Raw genomic sequence first — 21,426 nt, 5'->3', positions numbered from 1 at the left:
ACTTTAAAACTAAAACATGTAGCTGATATTTTCACTTTATATAACCCAGACATGACCTTAATTTAAATAACGTGTGTAATTTGTTTGGTTAAAATTTTAACCATAAGTTAAAACTGCATGCCTCTGGATGACTTGCATGATATGTTGACAAGTCATTATGGTGTTAAGAGAAATGATCTTTTATCTCTTTCACTTCCTTTCTCTCCTGTTACCAGCTCTCCTCTGTCTGCAGAGGATATAGCTGTCTGTCTGCTAGGAAACTTTTAACAGGTAGGTGCCAAAATCTTTGACTTCAGACTTCACAAATGTTTTTAACTGTTAAGCTTTATTTGCTATGCCTGCAAAAATATGTTAGCGGTCTATTAATTATCGGACCTAAATTTATCGGAAGCTAATTGCTTCGCTGATGGTTTTCAAAGTTATCTGAAAAGCTGATCCATTAATGAAAAGATTAGCTTTGATAATTAGTGAATTAGCAGAACTGTGACCACACTGACACAGCGTAGAGCTGCATAACTCAGCATAAACAGTACACCGCAATACGCAATTCTACATTGGCCTCGGTGTGAAAGGGGCTTATGTCTTAAACCCTCACAAAATGCTAGCTCTTTCCCCCACATATTTAATGTATCTGGTATCAGTCTGACAACAGAATTTCAACTTAGTGCTGGCTCAGACTAGATGAAAACAGAGTTCCCAGTTCTGCATTTTTTTTCCAACAGAATTGGGTTAAATTAGATTTGTTGGTAGTGGGTTGACATTTTGTGTCTGCTGGAATGATAGTCATGCTGGTGGACTTTAAAAGCAATGTATATGATTTGCCAAGAGTACATTCTGAGTTTTGGTCTTGGTCTCATTTTGTTACATGACTGGCAGCCCTTGTTGTACTGTAGATGCACACTATGCACAAAGGGATTCATGCATGGTTTGTTCCAGAGTTATGCAGCAAGGACACGCACATCCAAAACACATAAAAGGCATGCTGGATCAAGAAAAATTGTACCAAAAATAGAAAAAGAATGATCCGCACCACCACAGCGCTCCATACAAAAAAGCTTTATTGAACGTCTGAGGAAGGGCAGTTTGCCCGAAACGTCACGTCTCGTTGAATAAAGCTTTTTTCTATGGGAGTGCTGTGGTGGTGCGGATCATTCTATTTCATTCCAGAGTTATTCCATGGTTATGCCTCTCCTCAGGCAAAAACAAGTAAAATGCTTCCACTTGGTGGGGCTTGCCTCTGGACCTCATCCACCAGCCACCCTCCTGAGGAAACCCATTTCCGCTACTTGCACACATGAGCTAGTTCTTTCGGCCATGACCCAACCCTCATGACTATAGGTGATACAACCCCTGGCAAAAATTATGGAATCACAGGCCTCGGAGGATGTTCATTCAGTTGTTTAATTTTGTAGAAAAAAAGCAGATCACAGACATGACACAAAACTAAAGTCATTTCAAATGGAAAGTTTCTGGCTTTAAGAAGCACTATAAGAAATCAAGACAAAAAATTGTGGCAGTCAGTAACGGTTACTTTTTTAGACCAAGCAGAAGGAAAAAAATATGGACTCACTCAATTCTGAGGAATAAATTATGGAATCACCCTGTAAATTTTCATCCCCAAAACTAACACCTGCATCAAATCAGATCTGCTCGTTAGTCTGCATCTAAAAAGGAGTGATCACACCTTGGAGAGCTGTTGCACCAAGTGGACTGACATGAATCACGGCTCCAACACGAGAGATGTTAACTGAAACAAAGGAGAGGATTATCAAACTCTTAAAAGAGGGCAAATCATCACGCAATGTTGCAAAAGATGTTGGTTGTTCACAGTCAGCTGTGTCTAAACTCTGGACCAAATACAAACAACATGGGAAGGTTGTTAAAGGCAAACATACTGGTAGACCAAGGAAGACATCAAAGCGTCAAGACAGAAAACTTAAAGCAATATGTCTCAAAAATCAAAAATGCACAACAAAACAAATGAGGAACGAATGGGAGGAAACTGGAGTCAACGTCTGTGACCGAACTGTAAGAAACTGCCTAAAGGAAATGGGATTTACATATAGAAAAGCTAAACGAAAGCCATCATTAACACGTAAACAGAAAAAAACAAGGTTACAATGGGCTAAGGAAAAGCAATCGTGGACTGTGGATGACTGGATGAAAGTCATATTCAGTGATGAATCTCGAATCTGCATTGGGCAAGGTGATGATGCTGGAACTTTTGTTTGGTGCTGTTCCAATGAGATTTATAAAGATGACTGCCTGAAGAGAACATGTAAATTTCCACAGTCATTGATGATATGGGGCTGCATGTCAGGTAAAGGCACTGGGGAGATGGCTGTCATTACATCATCAATAAATGCACAAGTTTATGTTGATATTTTGGACACTTTTCTTATCCCATCAATTGAAAGGATGTTTGGGGATGATGAAATCATTTTTCAAGATGATAATGCATCTTGCCATAGAGCAAAAACTGTGAAAACATTCCTTGCAAAAAGACACATAGGGTCAATGTCATGGCCTGCAAATAGTCCAGATCTTAATCCAATTGAAAATCTTTGGTGGAAGTTAAAGAAAGTGGTCCATGACAAGGCTCCAACCTGCAAAGCTGATCTGGCAACAGCAATCAGAGAAAGCTGGAGCCAGATTGATGAAGAGTACTGTTTGTCACTCATTAAGTCCATGCCTCAGAGACTGCAAGCTGTTATAAAAGCCAGAGGTGGTGCAACAAAATACTAGTGATGTGTTGGAGCCTTCTTTTGTTTTTCATGATTCCATAATTTTTTCCTCAGAATTGAGTGATTCCATATTTTTTTCCCTCTGCTTGGTCTAAAAAAGTAACCGTTACTGACTGCCACAATTTTTTTTTCCTGATTTCTTATAGTGTTTCTTAAAGCCAGAAAGTTGCCATTTGAAATGACTTTTGTGTCATGTCTGTGATCTGCTTTTTTTCTACAAAATTAAACAACTGAATGAACACCTCCAAGGCCGGTGATTCCATAATTTTTGCCAGGGGTTGTAGTAGGAATGAATACTGACCAGTAGATCGAGATCTTCGCCTTTTGGCTCAGCTCCCTTTACATCACAACAGTACGGTAGAGTGAATGCAATACCGTCCCTACTGCGCCGATTCGCTGGCCAATCTCACACTCCAATGTCCCCTCACTCGTGAACAAGACCCCGAGGTACTTGAACTCCTTCACTTGGGGCAAGACCTCATTCCCTACCTGCAGTAGGCAATCCATCAGCTTCCTGCTGAGAACCATGGTCTCAGATTTAGAGGTGCTGATCCTCATCCCAGCCGCTTCACACTCGGCTGCGAACCGATCCATCGAGTGTTGGTCACAAGCCAATGAAGCCTTTGACCTCATTGGTGCTATTTTTTTGAAAAATCAGGGCTGGCACTAAAGTTTACAAAAATACCATGGACAGAATAATGATAGAATCAAAGAGCATCAGGAGGGAGATTAATCACAACTAAAACTTTTTGAATTGTTAAAGATTATGTAATCATTTACGCTAAGAGGCAAAACTCACAACAAAGTTAAACTCAAATCTGAGAGGATGTGTGTACACTTTGTGGATGATTTAGGAATTTCATAGAACTGTACGACATTCAGTCATTCGTCCTACATCCAAAGACATGCAGGTTTGGTGGACTGGGAACTTTAAAATGACCATAGGTGTATGTGTGTACCCCACCTCACGCCCTATGACTGCTGGGATAGGCTCCACGTGACCCTTAATTGGAGTAAGCGGGTATAGAAAATGGATGGATGATTTACACTATTTGGATGTCTTTTTAATACTGGCTGTGCCAGTTAAAGAACAACTGGAAGAATGGCTGACTGAAAATTTCTTCAAAATACGACAAATGATAATTATGAGCTACCTACAGTGGCCTGGATGTGACTACGTATATGCAGTAGGGAGAACTGAATACCATGGTACAAATTACCAACAGCAGTTACTCTATATATGAGCGTGAATTCCTCTTTAAACTGTGAGAAAGAGTTTTATATCATATTACAGGTAAATAGTGTGCTCACTCAAATGAGGATGTGCTGTTTATACATCATAAATCCAAAAGCTGATATTTGAAATTAACAATAATTGTTATAAGTAACAGAAAAAGAGAAGACAACAAGGAGCTGGAGTTAAACTGAAATAATGAAATAAATGGAAAGGGAGGGTGAGATAAAGCCATGCGGAGGCAGCGAACAGACTGGAGGCCCCTGAAGACAAAGACAAAAGTGCCATAATACACATAATACACATTACACCCATGGACCTATGTGGCAATATTTAAATCAAACTCTGCGGTTTTTGTCTTTGATGTTCACAAATTCAAGTCGGCAAGGACTCGAAGCGACATTAGCGTTTTTCTTCATCTCACACACATCCACTCCAGCGGTAACCCACAGCTGAGCTGCTGATTAAAAACACACTGAAATGGAACAAAGACAGATAGAGATTAGGTACGGTTAAATTTTTCTTGAAACTGTACCACGCTTCACCCACAACGTGTGGCTGTAAAATCGATTTGTGAGAAAGCACACAGTGCATTTGTCTCTGTCACTGTTCTAAAGTTGCTGTATTAGAAAACATTGCATTTAATAAAAAAAAATTCTCTCATATTTCCGAGTTTAAGTTAATTACGTGAGTCAATTAAGAAGAAATTCTCCCACAAAGTGAAGGCAGCCCAAAGAGAGAGAGAGAGGTCCGGATTTTTTTTTTTTTTACCAGAACAATCAGTTCACACAGAGAAGTTGAACAGATTCCCAAAAGATCACTACAAAACATACAATAAATACAATAAAACATGTTCCCTCATGCACATTTGGTTTAATCTCAACAAACCTGAGGCTTGCACCCATCATGATTTGATACATGCTAATAGAGAATCTGGCTTTAACAATGGCATAAATGTGGCCTGGTGCACACAAGCAAACTGTATGACTGTAATGACATGTTTACCTGATAAGCACCAGGTCCACAGTGGGTGTCTTTGGACACTTTGAATCGATCTTCTCTGGAGCAGATCAAAGCCATTTGAGAGCATGATTTCAGACTGGGGTTGTATTGCCCAGGACCTGAAGAACAAAGACACACCATTTACACTAAAGTGATATACAACTGCGTATTTTACATAATTATGTTGTACAAAAATGTAGTTATTCTTCAATAAATTCTGTCCACATTTTTAGTGAGAAAGTATTTGTTTATTGTAAAAGGTGCACACGTCCTCCCTTCACAGTCAGGAAGAGCTTCATGCAGAAGGCGGAGCTTAATCTCATAGGTTTGACCGCTTCTTAAGGTCACTGTGAAGTGAGTGGAATATAATCACGCACACGGTCATTGCTGGATATTGCAACAACCCGAGCAATGACAGTGTGTCTTTGTTCAATTTTCCAAAGGATCGCCTTTTATCAGAACAATGGACTCAAAAAGAGCAAACTGTGAGTAAGTGTGGCATCCTGTGTGTCACTGCCACTTCAAGAACTGCTGTTTTTAGACCAGACCGCAAGCAATGACAGAGTTTGGAATTAAGTTATTGTTCAAAACAGGATCTGTTCAAACCAAGTTTCCATGACCTGCATTAATGTCTAACAACAACCAACATCCACCAGCGCATGGAGTGTTTTCAGAAAGAGAGGAACAAGTGTGAGTACTGATTCCTGAACATTAAAGATGCTTCTACTTGCTCAGTTCCCCTTTGTACTGTACATAACATGTACAGCAGGAAGCTAATGGTGCGTTTACAAGACGCGTATTTGCGTCATTCTTGGCACATTCCTGACATTCTTAATGTGACTTAACACATCTGAATAGGTTTCTTAATAGTGCGTGATATTCATGATTTTTGTGGAGCATGTTTTTGGCTGTCAAAAAATCTTCCACGAATGTAATGCACCACCCTCATTTCGCCTGATGTCATAGAGGTCGCAACTCAGCGCGTTGATCCGTCTTGATTACTGGTGATCCTAATGCTGCATTTACACATAACGACAACAAGTCACGAATGCCATGAAGTACACATTCTTGGCCGCTGATCACAAATATGATTATTCGGGGCAGAGGCGTCAGGTGTCCTCAAGAACTGTTGCAACCTGTTAACACGCATTACGATTAATGGCACGTGTTGCTGGAGAATTATCTGGAACCATTACGCATGGTCAAGAATAGTGTTCCGTGTTGTTGCGCGCTATTGCGCGTAACAGCGCATTGTTAAGTTCTGTCACATTGTGAACGAGGTGAATTGTCTCCACACACACACCCATATTCATCCAACCGAATTCAGATCGCTCCAGTTTTTCAGAAGAACTTTGTGACTGCATACGTAGTTGTGCTCTGTGCCATGGAGTGGTGCAGAGAGGAGGAGGAGGAGACGGACAGAGCCAGATGTGTGGCTTCATGCGGCTCTCGTCTCGCGCATTTTCCCAAACATCAGGCACATGCAGCAGGTGGAACACCTGCAGGAGCGCGCTGAAGAGCACTGAAATGAGACTTTTAGCCGACTTGGTGTCAGTAATCAAACTGAATGTGGTGTAGCAGGGTTTAATTGTGCGTGTGCTTCTTCCTCAGCCGGACTGGAGGAGGTGCAGAGATGTCTGGCTGCACGTGAGGCTCCTATCGCTACTCTGGTTCCTCTGGTTCAGACTCATTCTCCCACTCATCAGTTACAACAGCAGGTGGAACACCTGCAGGAGCGTCCTGAGGAGCTTCAGCAGGAACTGTGGAACGACACTTGGCTGACTTCGCATCACTGTTCCTCTTCGGCATACTGCATCAAACTAAACGCTGTGGAGCCGAGTTTAATTGTGCGCACATGACAGAAAACTGATTTGTCGTGGCACGCAGTGAAATGTGACGCCGCGTTACAAGTCGTGTCAAAACTTGACAGTTTCCGTGTCACTTCGTAATAACACGTGACAGTTTGGCCTCCAAGAACCATCACAGGAACCACTACGAATGTTGTCACGTTCTATTAAGGATCAATACTCATCGAGATGGATCAATATGCTCAGTTGCGACCTCTACGACGTGAGGCGAAATGAGGGTGGTGTGTGACATTTGTGGAAGATTTTTTGACAGGCAAAAACATGCTCCACGAATATCAAGAATATCACCAACACGCACTATTAGGAAACCTATTCAGATGCGTTAAGTCACATTAAGAATGTCAGGAATGTGTCACGAATGATAGAAACATGACATTTGTAACGCGTCTTGCTCATGTGTAAACACACCTTTAATAGAGTGTGACAGCGTTCGTCTCTGATGTGCACACAATTAAACCCTGCTGCACCGCATTCAGTTTCATTGCTGCAGTATATATGGCAAATGGACTGCATTTACAGTATATAGCGCATTTCCATCTGCATCAGACACTCAAAGCGCTTTACAAATAATGCCTCACATTCACCCCGATGTGAGGGTGCTGCCATACAAGGCGCTCACTACACACCAGGAGCAATAGGGGATTAAAGACCTTGCCCAAGGGCCTTTAGTGATTTTCCAGTCAGGCTGGGACTTGAACCGAGGATCTTCTGGTCTCAAGCCCAACGCCTTAATCACTAGACCATCACCTCCCCTCCCCAGTATGCCAAAGAAGGACAACGACGCCAAGTCGGCTAAAAGTCTCGCTCCAGTGCTCATCAGTGCACTCCTGCAGGTGTTCCACCTGCTACTGCTGTGCCTGATGTTTGGGAAAACGAGTGAGGCAAGAGCCCCATGAAACCACACATCTGGCTCTCTCCGTCTCCTCCTCCTCTCTGCACCATTCCACGGCACAGAGCCAAACTAAGCATGCAATTACAAAGTTCTGCTTTGGATTTTGAGGAGCAAACTGGAGTGATCTGAACTGTTCAGCAACTGATGGTTGGATGAATATGGGGGTGTGTGTGGAGACAATTCGCCTCATTCACAACATGACAGAACTTAACGATGCGCTGTTACGCGCGATATCGCACAACAAGGTGGAACATTATTCTTGACTGTGCGTAATGGTTCCTGATAATTCTCCAGCAACACGTGGGATTGCAGCAGTTCCTGAGGACACCTGACGCCTCTGCCTCGAATCATCACATTTGTGATCAGCGGCCAAGAATGTGTACTTCATGGCATTTGTGACTTGCCGCCATTATGTGTAAATGCAGCTTTATTTAAAAAAAAAAAAAACAGTATAAAAGAAAAATATACATAGGTGCTCCACACAGTTTGCAAACCGGGGCTAGGTGGGGATTATTTATTTATTTTTACTGCTACCTGAAGTTGAAATCAGAGTCCACATTGGAAAAACTAAGGCATACTTCATCTGTGCTGCTCCTGCTCTGTGACATTGCTTCACACTGAGCCAAAGCAAGGTGATGCAACTTATTACATCACAGCCAATGTGCTGTCTACATCAGGTTAAAAAAAATCTCGCTTGTGGTGGGCAATTCATGTTAAATATATGTGAATAATTAGCCATAAATCTCAACTGACTGCACTCATATATAGAGAGTTGTATTGTGTTTTGAGTATCTGTGCAGAATTTGTGAATGTTTGGGATAATAAATTTTGTGTCACTTGCACTGAAAGTATCTCAGTAAATGTGATGTTGTTACTTTAATGGAGCAAGGTGAGATGACACAAAGACATAGACAAGTTTACTTCTCTCAACTGCACTAAAACATGTAGCTTCAACATGTAGTACTCTATGTACGAGGTACTACTTGTACCACAAAGTGACACAGTGTCAAGTAATTAGTCGTGTTCGTACTGACATTACTTTTTAGGATTTTCATGTAATTCTGTGTTATACATATCAGAGGAAAAAGCAAGGTTAAAGACATTAAATGGATACTTCCTGGAACACTCTATTGTCAAACTGACAATTATTTATTGGAGCTCCTTTCCCATATGGATCTGGTAGTGAACCTACCTGAATATTACATTAACACTCAGGCTGTCAAGTGATTAAAATATTTGTGATTATTTTCATGATTGCCCATAGTTACCAAGCAATTAATTATGATTAATTGCACATTTTTATCTTCAATCCAAGGTACTTCTTAATATTTATATTCATCATTAAAAAAATAAGTAAACACATTTTTTCATGTCAGTTCCACTTAGTGCAGATTTGTAGTTGAAGAAATATATTTATTAGTATTACTGTTGTTATTTGTAAAAAGATGTCTTGAAATTGTCTTCAAATGTGGACCTTCATGCCTTTTATCCACATGTCCCTGTCAACTTCCAGGTGGCCTCCAGATACAAATGGCATCTGAGGCCGCAAAAAGGGGCGGAGCTGAGAGTGGCACGTACCTTGCCACTGGTGACATTTATTCACAGAACGGAACATTTTGCTGCCTTGGTGAACTTTAGGATAAAGGGTCATGTACAGATCTGCATTAGTGTTTGGTACTAATCTAATGGTCAGCAGCAGGGTTCCCAGGACGTTGCAGACAGGCTGGTTAAGTTGTGCGAGCTTGCCGGTGACCCGGTCAGGTTCCCGATGATTTCTATTGGCGTTGACATTTTGAACCATCTAAAATTATGTTCCTGACAAAGAGGTTATAAATGAGAACTAGAGTCCGCACTCCGAATGCTGCCTACTAAACGTGAATGTCCCTTCATGGACAGTGACATGAAACCTCCTAACTGGGCAAACTATTGACAAAGTGCTCAGATGTTAATGCATTTTTAATGCGGATTCACAACTGAACTCAGAAAAACACTTACAAAATACATGTCAAATGCCGTTCTGACCTGGATATCGAGCCAGTAAAATTGACTATAAATTATGTAAGGAAAGTATTAAACTTACTCTGACACACACACGTTCCCAAATATTAGTGTTGTAAGTTACAAGGATCTGATTTGTTCCAGCTGCGCTGCTGAGCTGAGCTGAGCTGAGTTGCTGCTGTGTTCAGTACAGCGCAGCTCCTGAAACCATAACAATACACATATATATATATATATATACACACACACACACACACACACACAATAATCCTTTATTGACTGAGGTTCATTCATGAAGTCAGTGGTGTGGGTGCACGTCTCTGTGTGCGGGTGTGACTGTGAGCGGCACAGTGCGTGTCATTATAATCTACGAGCAGCGGCTCAGTTATTCTAAGGTGCAAATTTTAAAAAATCGTCGGTCTTGTTGAAGAATTTTAATCATTAACGACAAGTATTTTAACTAGACATCGGTCTAGCAGGGGAAAATATCAACTAGACAAAAGTGAAGAGTTAATGGTCCGTGTCCTCAGACGACACAGGCACAGCAGGAAACATACACCTGTTTATCAACCAAATGTCATGGACATAGTGACAAGAATAACCAAAACCACTTCCTTATGGAAGGAAATGTTGTCTTCCTTCTTCCTCCGTTTGTGGCTTTGCCAACATGTGCAGCTTTCCGGCATATTCCACCTGTTTCTTGATGAGACTAATTGAGCGTCTATGCGCACTTCTCACCAAGTTCCCCAGAATTAAATTGGCGACCACGCCTCCTTGCCGGGACACAGCTCAGTCCAACTAGCCCGACAACCGGCCCGGCTATGAATTGGGCTGGATACTGGCCTCCATTTTGGAGTGAGATTTCCTACTCCTAAGCGACCAATAGGAGAGCAGTGCTGGAATTCCCTCTCCTAAATGACCAATAAGAGAGCAGCACTTGTGCACCAAATTCTGGGCCCTAGGTACTAGCCATATTGAAGACCCTCCGTGCTTTTTGTTGTGCGCCATTGTGGCTCCGTGCCGATGCGCGAATTCCTCCGCACGTCTTTCATTACAAAATCTCCTGTAACAGTGGAATGTGCCGCAAAAGTGCTGATGTACACCTCTTCTGCAATTTCTCTGGTAGTCAGACGATGTCACGGATCAACACAGCCTTCACTTTGGAAATGATCTGGTCGTTTCAGCCTGTCGATGGCCGCTCGGAGCACGGCGCGCCCTCCGCCGCTGTGGGCCGTCTTTAATCCGGTTGTAATGCTCCTTAATCTGTGTGACGCCGAGAGTATCCTCACCGAAAGCCGTCTGAATCTTCCAAATGGTTTCCACCTGGCTGTCTCTCACAGTTTCTGGAAAAATTTGAGGAGCTCAGCCATTTCCCTGACAATAAAAATCTGACGAGGGGGGTGGACCAGTGCTCACTCAAAGCCTGCCCACAGGCGAATGACGCAACCGACAGGCGTGAAAAAACTCACGCATGCGCACGAAGGTTCAAGCTTGGCTGATGCAAGCGCACATGATTCAAATCCATATAGTTTTTTAAAAAAATAAAAAGGTCGGATAGTTTTCTAACAGACCTCATAAGGGAGCACCCAGCCACGCTGCGGAGGAAACTCATCTCGGCCGCTTGTACTCGCAATCTCGTTCTTACGGTCATGAGCCAAATCTCATGACCATAGGTGAAGATCGGAACGTAGATCGATCAGTAAATGAGAGCTTTGCCCCCCTACTCAGCTCTCTCTTCACCACGAAGATCCGATACAGCGACCGCATCACTGCAGATGCTGCACCGATCCGTCTATCGCTCTCACGCTCCAGCCATCCCTCACTTGTGAACAAGACCCCGAGATACTTAAACTTAATAGCTCAATGCTATTAAAATTGAAAATGCCATGCTAACGCGTTAGCATCGGTCCCGTTTTTAAGTTATGAAATACATCTATCAAGTGTTTCAGAAGACCATAACAGGTCAGATTAACATAAAGAGCTAAATGTTACTCACAGATATATGCTCTTTGGGGTTTTAGTGGGGAAAAATTAAGATTAAGCGAAATAAAACACTGAATCAACAAAGCACCCGATCGAAGCACTGCTTCGATCTGCGAATCACTGCTTCGATCTATGAATCACTGCTTCGATTGGTTCAAGGTTCAAAGCAAAGCCATGCTGCAGAAACAGTTGATTTATATGGAAGAAACAAAACATTTGCAGTAAAACAAAGTTATTTAACAACATAACAATTATGACTAAATTAGTTGACATCTATTTTAATAATTGATTAAATTGATTAGTTGTTTCAGCACTACTAAACACCTCCTCTTTCTGTGAGATCCCGTTTGGGATGTGTGTGTGTGTGTGTGTGTGTGTGTGTGTGTGTGTGTGTGTGTGTGTGTGTGTGTGTGTGTGTGTGTGTGTGTGTGTGTGTGTGTGTGTGTGTGTGTGTGTGTGTGTGTGTGTGTCAGAGTGCCGCCTGTGTGCCTGGACTAAACCACTGTACAACTGTGGAGGGGTGGGAAGGGCCCTCAGAGATCTTTCAATATTATTGTTAGACCAGAATTATGTTTTGCAACATTTATACATTCATTCTAATTATATTCTTTTACAACATGAATTGTATGGACATTAACAACATGCAACACAAAAATGTATTTAATGCCAGTTTTTTTGTGGGGCCCCCCATACTCTGGGCCCTGGGTACATAGTACCCTTTACCCCGCTAGTCAGACGCCCCTGCTTGCGCCACATCAACGTGAGGCTGATGTCAGCATCTTGACGTCAACCAATCACAGGCTAGGAGAGAGAGGCCAGTATCTGGCCCAATTCAGGGCGGGTTGTCGGGCTATGCGACTGCAGCCTCTAGTTCTCATTTATAACCTGTTTCGTTCCTGATCATCCTGATGATCGCGACATTCCAGATGATGGGTGCCACGCTGCAGGATGACCATGTATGCTTACAGATGGATTGTGCCGGAGTTGGTGATTATGATGTGAGTTTGCCATTTTGCAATCTAATGGGACATATGTGGACAGGGGATTTTACTCTAACAAGGGGAGCAGGGCCATTTCCTCTCCTCTATCTTGTGCATTGTCTCCATTAAGAGAAGTTAACAGATGACGGCAAGGAAAAACTAGTTTATATTTTGTGGAAATCGCTATAAGGTCAGACTTGGTGTGTATTTGAAGCGATGTCAAATGTTTTTGTAACTTTCAACGTAAAGCTCTGAGTCTGTTGGAGCTCCATACTTATGAAACTGAGAAAGGCATGCAGTGTTTAAAGAGTTAACACCGAGCTTACAGTGAAGCAGACAATGTGCACACGCTGATACAGATCAATCAGAAAATGCTTTGATCAAGCATTTCTGATCAAGGAGGGTTGTTTCAGCTTGCAAACCACAAACATGCCTGACTTCCTGACATCCCAAACTATGATGGAGGCCAAGAGATCATAGGTGCATCACAGATCAGAAAATTATGGCATTAAAATTAATTTGTGTTAATGCACTATTTGACAGCACTAATTTACACATGACATTTTTGTCAAGTATGACTTCTGATGGGGTAGCACCATGGTGTAGTGGCTAGCACTGTTGTATCTCAGTGAGAAAATCCAAGGTTCTCTACTGACCTGGTCCTTTTTGTGTGGAGTTTGCAAGTTCTCCCCCTTTTTTTTTACATGGGTTCCCTCCAGGTGCTCCATCCTCCTCCCGCTTCCACATACATGCACGTTAGGTGAACTGGTGACTCTAAACTGACTGTAGGTGTGAGTGAGAGTATGAAAGTGTTTGTTCCTCTTCGTGTGTCAGCCTAACAAGATTAGACTGGCAGCATGTCCAGGGTGTACCCTGCCTCTCGCCCAGTGACTGCTGGGATAGGCTCAAGCTCCCCATGACCCTAAACTGGAATAAGCAGGTTTTAAAAATGGATGGATGGATGATTTCTAGTTTTACCTGTTACCTTATTTGCCGTGTGTTGTGTGAAATCATGCAATAATGCACCATAGGTCACAGAAGAAATCACACCAAAAACAAATGTGCACAGGTCTGAAACCAAATTGCAGCCAATCCCAAATGCAGTAGAGCCCCAAAGGGCAGATGACACAGTTCTGTCCTGTTGTACAATTAGTTTCATGTTTCAGGTCATGTCTGAGCTCTCTTTTCACTTTTGCATTTCTGTATGAAACCTCTGGAAAAAAAAACTGTCAGAAAAGTAAATGAAGACAAAACCACCATGTCAGCACTCCACACTCCAGCAAAGGCACAATGTATCACTGTAGATCATAGATGTCCGACACTTCTCCGAGATAGCACCTGCCCCTCATGTCTACCTTGTCTACCTTCTACCTGCTCTTCCTGAAAATTCAGTTTGTAAAAGAGTTAATTAGCTGTGTGGAGCAAGCACAGTCCTGACAGATGACTCTGCTGCATTGTCCTTTTGGGCCAGCTACTTTGAGCAGTGGCATAAGACTGACACTCCTGCAGGGATGTTGTACATCTCAGATCACAGGGTTCTGGTGGCCAATCTGCCAGTCAACTGCAAACCACTGCATCTCAGTGAGATTGCAAATGTGGAGAAACAGTTGAGGGTGGGTAAAGCTGCAGGGATCTGTGGTATTGGGGCTGAAATACTGGGAGGCAGGTATCATCCCAACAGAAAGGAACTACAAGGGTATTTCACGGTTCCTTGTGCCAGGCGAGGTACTTGCAAGGGCCATTCTCAACAGAATTCATTCCTACTTACTTGTACTTCAGTGACTAGAGCAGTCTGGCCTTCATGCCCCAGAAGTCAGCCGCAACCGCATCCTAGCTTTGCAAGACTTCAGTGAACACAAGTGCATCTTTGTTTTTCCAACAAGGTGCTGGATATCATAGTCATCCTATACACAGGCACTGTGAGGGCTGTGTGGAATGGAGACATTCATCAGGGATATGTTCTGGCTCCTGCTCTGTTCAGTGCTTACAAGGACTCAGTGTTAGGTAAGTCCAGCTACTTTGGGGCCTTTATCAGTGAGGAAATCTTCACTGACATGGACTGATGATGCTCTGATATTTGTGTAATCAATGGATTTGCTGGTTGCAACAGTTGACAACATAAGTGAGGAGTTGTCGTGTGAGTTTTCCAGGATCATCCAACATCCAGGATGACAATGACTGCCACCAAATCTTATCTTAGAATGAGGTTGGGGTTATTTTTTTCTATGGCATCTTTGAATAAAAAGAATACAGTGCATCCAGAACTTATTCTCAGCGCTTCACTTTTTCCACATATTGTTATGTTATGGCCTTATTCCAAAATGGAGAAAATTCTTTTTTTTTCTCTCTCTCTCTCAAAATTATACTCACAACATCCCATAAAGACAACATGAAAAAGTTTTTATTTGAAAATTTTGTGAATTTATGTAAAATAAAAAGAAATCACATGTACATAGGTATTCACACCCTTTGCTCAGTATTTTGTTGATGCAATTTTCGCAGTGATTACAGCTTCAAGTCTTCTTGAATATGATGCCACGAGTTTGGCGCATCTATATTTGGGCAGTTTTGCACATTCCTTTTTGTAGCACGTCTCAAGCTCCATCAGGCTGGATGGGGAGCATAGGTGCACAGCCATTTTCATTTTCATCCAGAGATGCTCAATCGGATTCAGGTCTGAGCTCTGGCTGGGCCACTCAAGGACATTCACAGAGTTGTCCTGAAGCAACTCCTTTGATATCTTGTCTGTGTGATTAGAGTCATTGTCCTGCTGAAAGATGAACTGTCGCCTCAGTCTGAGGTCAAGAGCACTTTGGAGCAGGTTTTCATCCAGGATGTGTCTGTACATTGCTGCATGCATCTTTCCCTCAATCCTGACTAGTCTCCCAGTTCCTGCTGCTAAAAACATCCCCACTGCATGATGCTGCCACCACCATACTTCACTGTAGGGATGGTGCCTGGTTTCCTACAAACATGACAGCTGGCATTCATGTCAAAGAGTTCAATCTTTGTCTCATCAGACCAGAGAATTTTGTTTCTCGTGGTCTGAGAGTCCCTCAGATGCCTTTTGGCAAACTCCAGGTAGGCTGCCATGTGCTTTTTACTAAGGAATGGCTTCCGTCTGACCACTCTACCATACAGGCCTGATTGGTGGATTGTTGCAGAGATGGTTGTCCTTCTGGAAGGTTCTCCTCTCTTCACAGAGGAATGCTGGAGCTCTGACAGAGTGACCATCAGGTTCCTTCTCATCCAATTGGTTAGTTTAGACGGGCAGGCAGCTATAGGAAGAGTCCTGGTGGATCCACCTTCTTCCATTTATGGATGATGGAGTCCACTGTGCTCATTGGGACTTTCAAAGCAGCAGAAATGTTTCTGTACCCTTCCCCAGATTTGTAGCTCGAGAAAATCCTGTCTCTGAGGTCTACGGATAATTCCTTTGAATTCATGCTTGCTTTGTGCTCTGACATGCGCTATCAACTGTGGGACGTTATATGTAGACAGGTGTGTGCCTTTCAAAATCATGTCCAGTCAACTGAATTTTTCCCAGGTGGACTCCAATCAAGCTGTAGAAACATCTCAAAGATGATCAGTGGAAACAGGATGAACCTGAGCTCAATTTTGAGCTTCATGGCAAAGGCTGTGAATACTTACGTACACGTGATTTCTTATTTTTTTATTTTTAATAAATCTGCAAGAATCTCTAAAAAAAAAAAAAACTTTTTCATGTTGTCATTATGGGGTATTGTGTGTTGAATTTTGAGGGGAAAAAAATTTTTTCATCCATTTTGGAATAAGACTGTACCATATCAAAATGTGGAAAAAGTGAAGTGCTGTGAATACTTTCTGGATGCACTGTACATGCCACAGATACATACCCAAAGAGAAGATTTAAATGTCTACACATGCGCATTCAAACGCATGCTGATATGATTACGCACATGCAGAGGAACACCGAGTCATAAAACACGAATGCTCACTTGTGCATTCACACTGCTGCAAATAAAAAGAAACCTCTGATAAACTCACTTTCATTAAAAGAGGTGACATTCACATTGAATTAAAAAAAAATTGAAATCTGTTCTCAAAATGAAGTTGAGCCTCAGGGCTTAACACGTGATGTGACATTGTTTCCATGAAGTGTATATTTAAAACCTCAGCTTCCAAGTTTTCACGAATTAGAGAAACAACTTTTTACAATCAATTCTGAAACTGTAATGGAGCCTGTGGCTATGCAAATTTGGTGCATAAAAGATCTGACAAGGGAAATAAGAAAAAAATCCATTATGAGTCCAGCATGGCTTTAAGACAGCAGCAGGAGTTCGATTGACCCAGTGGCTAACTGCAATCAGCTTATGACAGCAGCATCATAGGTGACTTTCAAAGTTACAAACACGTCCCTAAAATGCACACACAGCTGCATGTTAATCACCCTTTCCTACCTTCGGGCACTGCTAATGTCCCAGCTGATGATTTGTGTGTCTCTGGTTTACAAATATTAAATAGTTAAATACGTTCAACATCAGGTGTGTGTTAGAAATGCAACTGCAGGGGAGGGAAAATAATGACAAATACCATGCTCTCCTAATGCTCTACACAGGCCTATCCATAAATGCAAATTTAGTAATGGGTAAGATGATTGTATGAGGGTGCTCTATGTGCACATGATGGAGTGCGTGCCTCGGCACCAGGCTATATGTGTGGGTAAATATGTGCAAGCATGTGTGGATGTATGTGCAAATCTGCTTCAGAGTCTGTGTGTGTTAAGAAGAAACACTACTGCAAACAGTCTATATCCATTTATATGCAAATTGGATTTTGGTTAAACGGTTTGGGGTGCCTCATGGTTGGAATCCCTCAGTGAAATGGGGCCAGTCATAAATTATCGAAGTAAGTCATGAATCCATCAATTTTGAAACAACATTTCTCAATGGGTGTGTAATTGAGGTAAATATTAGTTTAGAGGCTCACAGAGTTAGAGCTAATTGGGCTGAAAGATGCTGAAAGATTGGTTTGATATAGATACAGACAGACAGACGCAAGGACAGAAATGGATACTTTAGACGTGATTCAATATAAATTCAAATTCAATTTTATGTTATTTGATATCTTTGACAGATATCTCACTTACGGTAATAACGGCCAACCATTACTATCTCTTACAACAGATGACATGGCAGAGGTAGGATAAGGAATTGGGTTACCAGTATATAGAACTATGGACACTCGTTATGGAATCAAAAGAAAGCACCAAGACCAACGGACCAATGAAGTGCCTCACTTCTTCTTCATCTTCTTCTTCTTCAACTGGCAGAGAGGGAATTTTAGCTTTTGTGATATCATAAGACAATCTCACATGAAACTCAGAATTCTGTGTGACTAAACATGTACAGACCTTTGTCATGTCATAATGACAGTTCTTCAAATAAAGGAAATATTCTCGAGCAGTGTTAACAAAAGAGAGAATTATATTGAAATGAACAGCACACAGTTCTTAAGCTAAATAAATTTCTTAAACTCTAGAGGTTGTAAATATCATGATCCACATTAAACTGCTGTGACCTGGCTGATTTCACCAATGTGACATACTTGCCTTCAAAATTAAACCATGCAAGTCTGCATAGAAACTTGGCACAGTCAAACTATGAATGTCTCTTTATATCAGTTATGTTAATTGCAGTGATTTTACTTCTTTAATTCTTAAAAGGTAATATACATGCCAATGTTCATGAACCCATCTCAAAATTTAAGGCTTTTTTCAAACCTAACACCTGGTGAAGCGGTGCCGGGGTGCACGCTGACATAATTTTGAGTCAATCACTGCCCCCAACCACCACTACCACCCGTTGGCCGTGACACATCATTTGACTGTCTGCTTCAATCATACTTTCTGTGCCTCCCATGGTGACCACAAGCAAGAAGGAATCAGCATTTGATTTCACAGAAAGAGACTAAAGGCACCTTGACACTTGCATGAATTTGATCCCCAATTCCATGATGGATTTATGGTGTTAAAAACAGCAAAAGGATGACCAAGGTCTAGTTCAGTTTGTACAAGGGTCAAAACTTAAAACTGCTCCAATTTTGGTAAAAACTGATGCAAATTATTGGTTACATTAATAGGGGTTTTAAAATGAATACTTTGCACCATCTGTCATATTTAGTTATATTATGAGGTAATATATGTCATATGTCAATGAATCCAATGGACAGCATCCTTGTTTGACCTTTACTTTGGAGACCAAGCATTCGACACAGACAAAACTATTCCATTTATTAATCTTATTAGCTAAACCTATCATTTGCATTACTTTATTACCAAAATTGATGCAACAGCAATTTGTGGCCCCTGTACAAAATGAAATTGACCTTTTTAATCATTTTTGCTGTTTTTACCCAGTAACTCCATACCATTTAGTCAAGGATAGCCAAAACTATACCTTTTTTGGATTCTCTATGATCAGACAAATAATATAGTATAACTTTTAATATGATTGGAACACTGTGTAACTCTTCATTGACCTCTATAGGTCATTAGAGGTCAGCTCCAGGATGCCTCCACATTTGAAAATAAGCATTAGCTAATTTAGAATGTGTGCCAAATTTTATACTTTAGTCACAAAAATGTATAATCATTTTGTCTATCTGATGCACTATGACAATGAAAACTTGCTTTACGTCCCTGAGGAAAAATTCTGATGTCTACTTTCCAGATGGTTTTGAAAATACTTTGAGCATTAAAAGCCATACAGTGTTACATTACTGTCAGAGCAGTGCGCTTTTTTGTCATTTTTTGCATGCTGCATATGTCTTCTGGATTTAAAATTTAACCAAGTCTTCTCTGACCCAACGATCAACACAAATAATATTTCATCAAAATCTGTGCTATATTGGTTTGAGTTACTGTTTGCATAGAGAGACGGGGCGAGCCTCCATAGGTGGAAATAATAACAAGAAGTGGCAATATTGTCAGAGTTTTTCCACTTTGAATGCTGATTTTGAAATGCCCCCAAGGCTTTTGCTTCCTGTTACATCCACAACAGAAATCATAAGTACAAACTGTGAGTGGCATTTCAGCTAGTGGTACAGTCTGTGGAGTCAGTCCATCTTTTTTGATTATTGGTCTTAGTCCCCAATGGCCAATTTGTGATATTCGACTGTCGGGTGGCAACGGTGGTAAAGGTGGCATTGTACAACACTGTGAGTAATCTGGAAATTTTCTGACCATTTAAAAATTCTGTGACATCAGGACACATTGACTACGTTTACATGCAGCCAGTAACCCTTTCATAACCGGAAATTAGCAATAACCCGGTTGCGCACAGCCATGTAAACACCTGCAAAAACCCGAATATGCTCATATTCCGGTTTTTAAAAACCCAAATAAGACCCCTGGGTTACTCCATTTCTAACCCGAATATCAGGTCATATAAATGCGCATTGGGATATCCCCATAGAAAGGAAATTATTTTGTGTTCTGCGCATGTCCTATCTGCAAGGAATCTTGGTCTTTTGAGTACGGCAACTACTTGTATGCGGCGCGCGCAGCCCACCGGACACCACAGAAGCAGAGATAAACAGCGCATTGTGTTCTGCGTCCTTATCAGGCAGTCTGGTCGCGGCACTGGCATCACCGCGATTGCTCTGCCTCCGATGCGCTTACTGAGTCTGCAGGCTCGGTAAACACCGCAGCGGGCCACTCACACCACCCCCCTCTCTGCTGTGCGGAGCTGCGCCAAATCTGGCAAGAGATTCAGAAACTACACTCACTGTTTTGATGCGGAGGCAGCCCGCAGGAGAGAAAAATGAGAAAATGTTAATGCCTGTTTGAGAAAAGTGTGTAGTGAGGGGTTTTACACGAAGCAGGATTTGCACGAATGCCAGACCAAATCAAGCACCGGTGGAAGTCATGTGTCGCTGTTTAGATGGGGATATTCCAGATGATACCAGTGACCATGTATACAGGAGTAACTCTGTCTGCTTAAGCATGTAAACTGGTTATTCCTAATGATTCAGAAACCGGAATACTGACCTTAACCCGAATATTAACGGCATGTAAACGTAGTCATTGTCATCCATAACAGTAAGACAGATATAATTAGTGCAGATCGGGAGTAATATTTAGCAAAAGTAGGTGATGGTGGACATCTGGCTCCACTATATAGTAAACAGGACCTGCTGTTCTCTGAGCAAAAACCTCCTTCTGATTCTAATCTGCAACACAAATCCCATGAAAAGCATGTCGCACTCTTCAGTTTTGAGATGTAAACAGATATATTTCTTTTTTGTGGAAAAGTGTGGGAATAATGCAGGAGTTAGTTAGATTTCCTCAGTTTTGGAATTGGGAGACAAATTGGGGCGAAAAATCTGCAATAGGAGACCGCCCTTACTGAAAATACAACAAAAACCTCCAGCAGAGTTGGTCCACACACACACTGCATCTTTGATAGATGCACGGACAGACAAGAGATGTTTCTGTGTGTTCATGTGTGACACCTGGTACATTGGGGTCACGTCGTAGGAAAGATATGTCCCGCGGCGCAGCTGAGAGGAAGCAGCTCTGTCGTCTCTTAGCTGCTTCACTGCGTGGCACTGAGGACATTCCATTATCCTTCTCAAAGGTCTTAGTCACATCATAACTGTTGGGAGGAGGGGAGTCCTGGCAAAAGAGGAGAGGCGTCACCTGACACTGTGTCCTGTTCTCTGTCTGACAATGTCTGATTTGTGT

The 21,426-nt window shown here is 41.8% G+C and overlaps 1 protein-coding gene across 1 annotated transcript in view; it reads right to left on the bottom strand.

Moving 5' to 3' along the window:
* LOC117510621 (sperm-tail PG-rich repeat-containing protein 2-like) overlaps nt 1-21,426 on the bottom strand; it is a 48,225-nt gene extending 26,799 nt beyond the window's left edge. Inside the window, exons 1-2 of the mRNA XM_034170416.1 lie at nt 21,195-21,426; nt 4,984-5,099 (exon numbers count right to left, since the gene is read on the bottom strand). Of these exons, the coding sequence (XP_034026307.1) occupies nt 4,984-5,099; nt 21,195-21,300 (222 nt within the window). The 5' untranslated portion in view covers nt 21,301-21,426. The remainder of the gene's footprint in view (nt 1-4,983; nt 5,100-21,194) is intronic.

The sequence above is a fragment of the Thalassophryne amazonica genome, chromosome 5, assembly GCF_902500255.1.
Source record: "Thalassophryne amazonica chromosome 5, fThaAma1.1, whole genome shotgun sequence".
Lineage (NCBI taxonomy): Eukaryota > Metazoa > Chordata > Actinopteri > Batrachoidiformes > Batrachoididae > Thalassophryne > Thalassophryne amazonica.
This window is presented reverse-complemented; position numbering and strand designations above follow the sequence as displayed.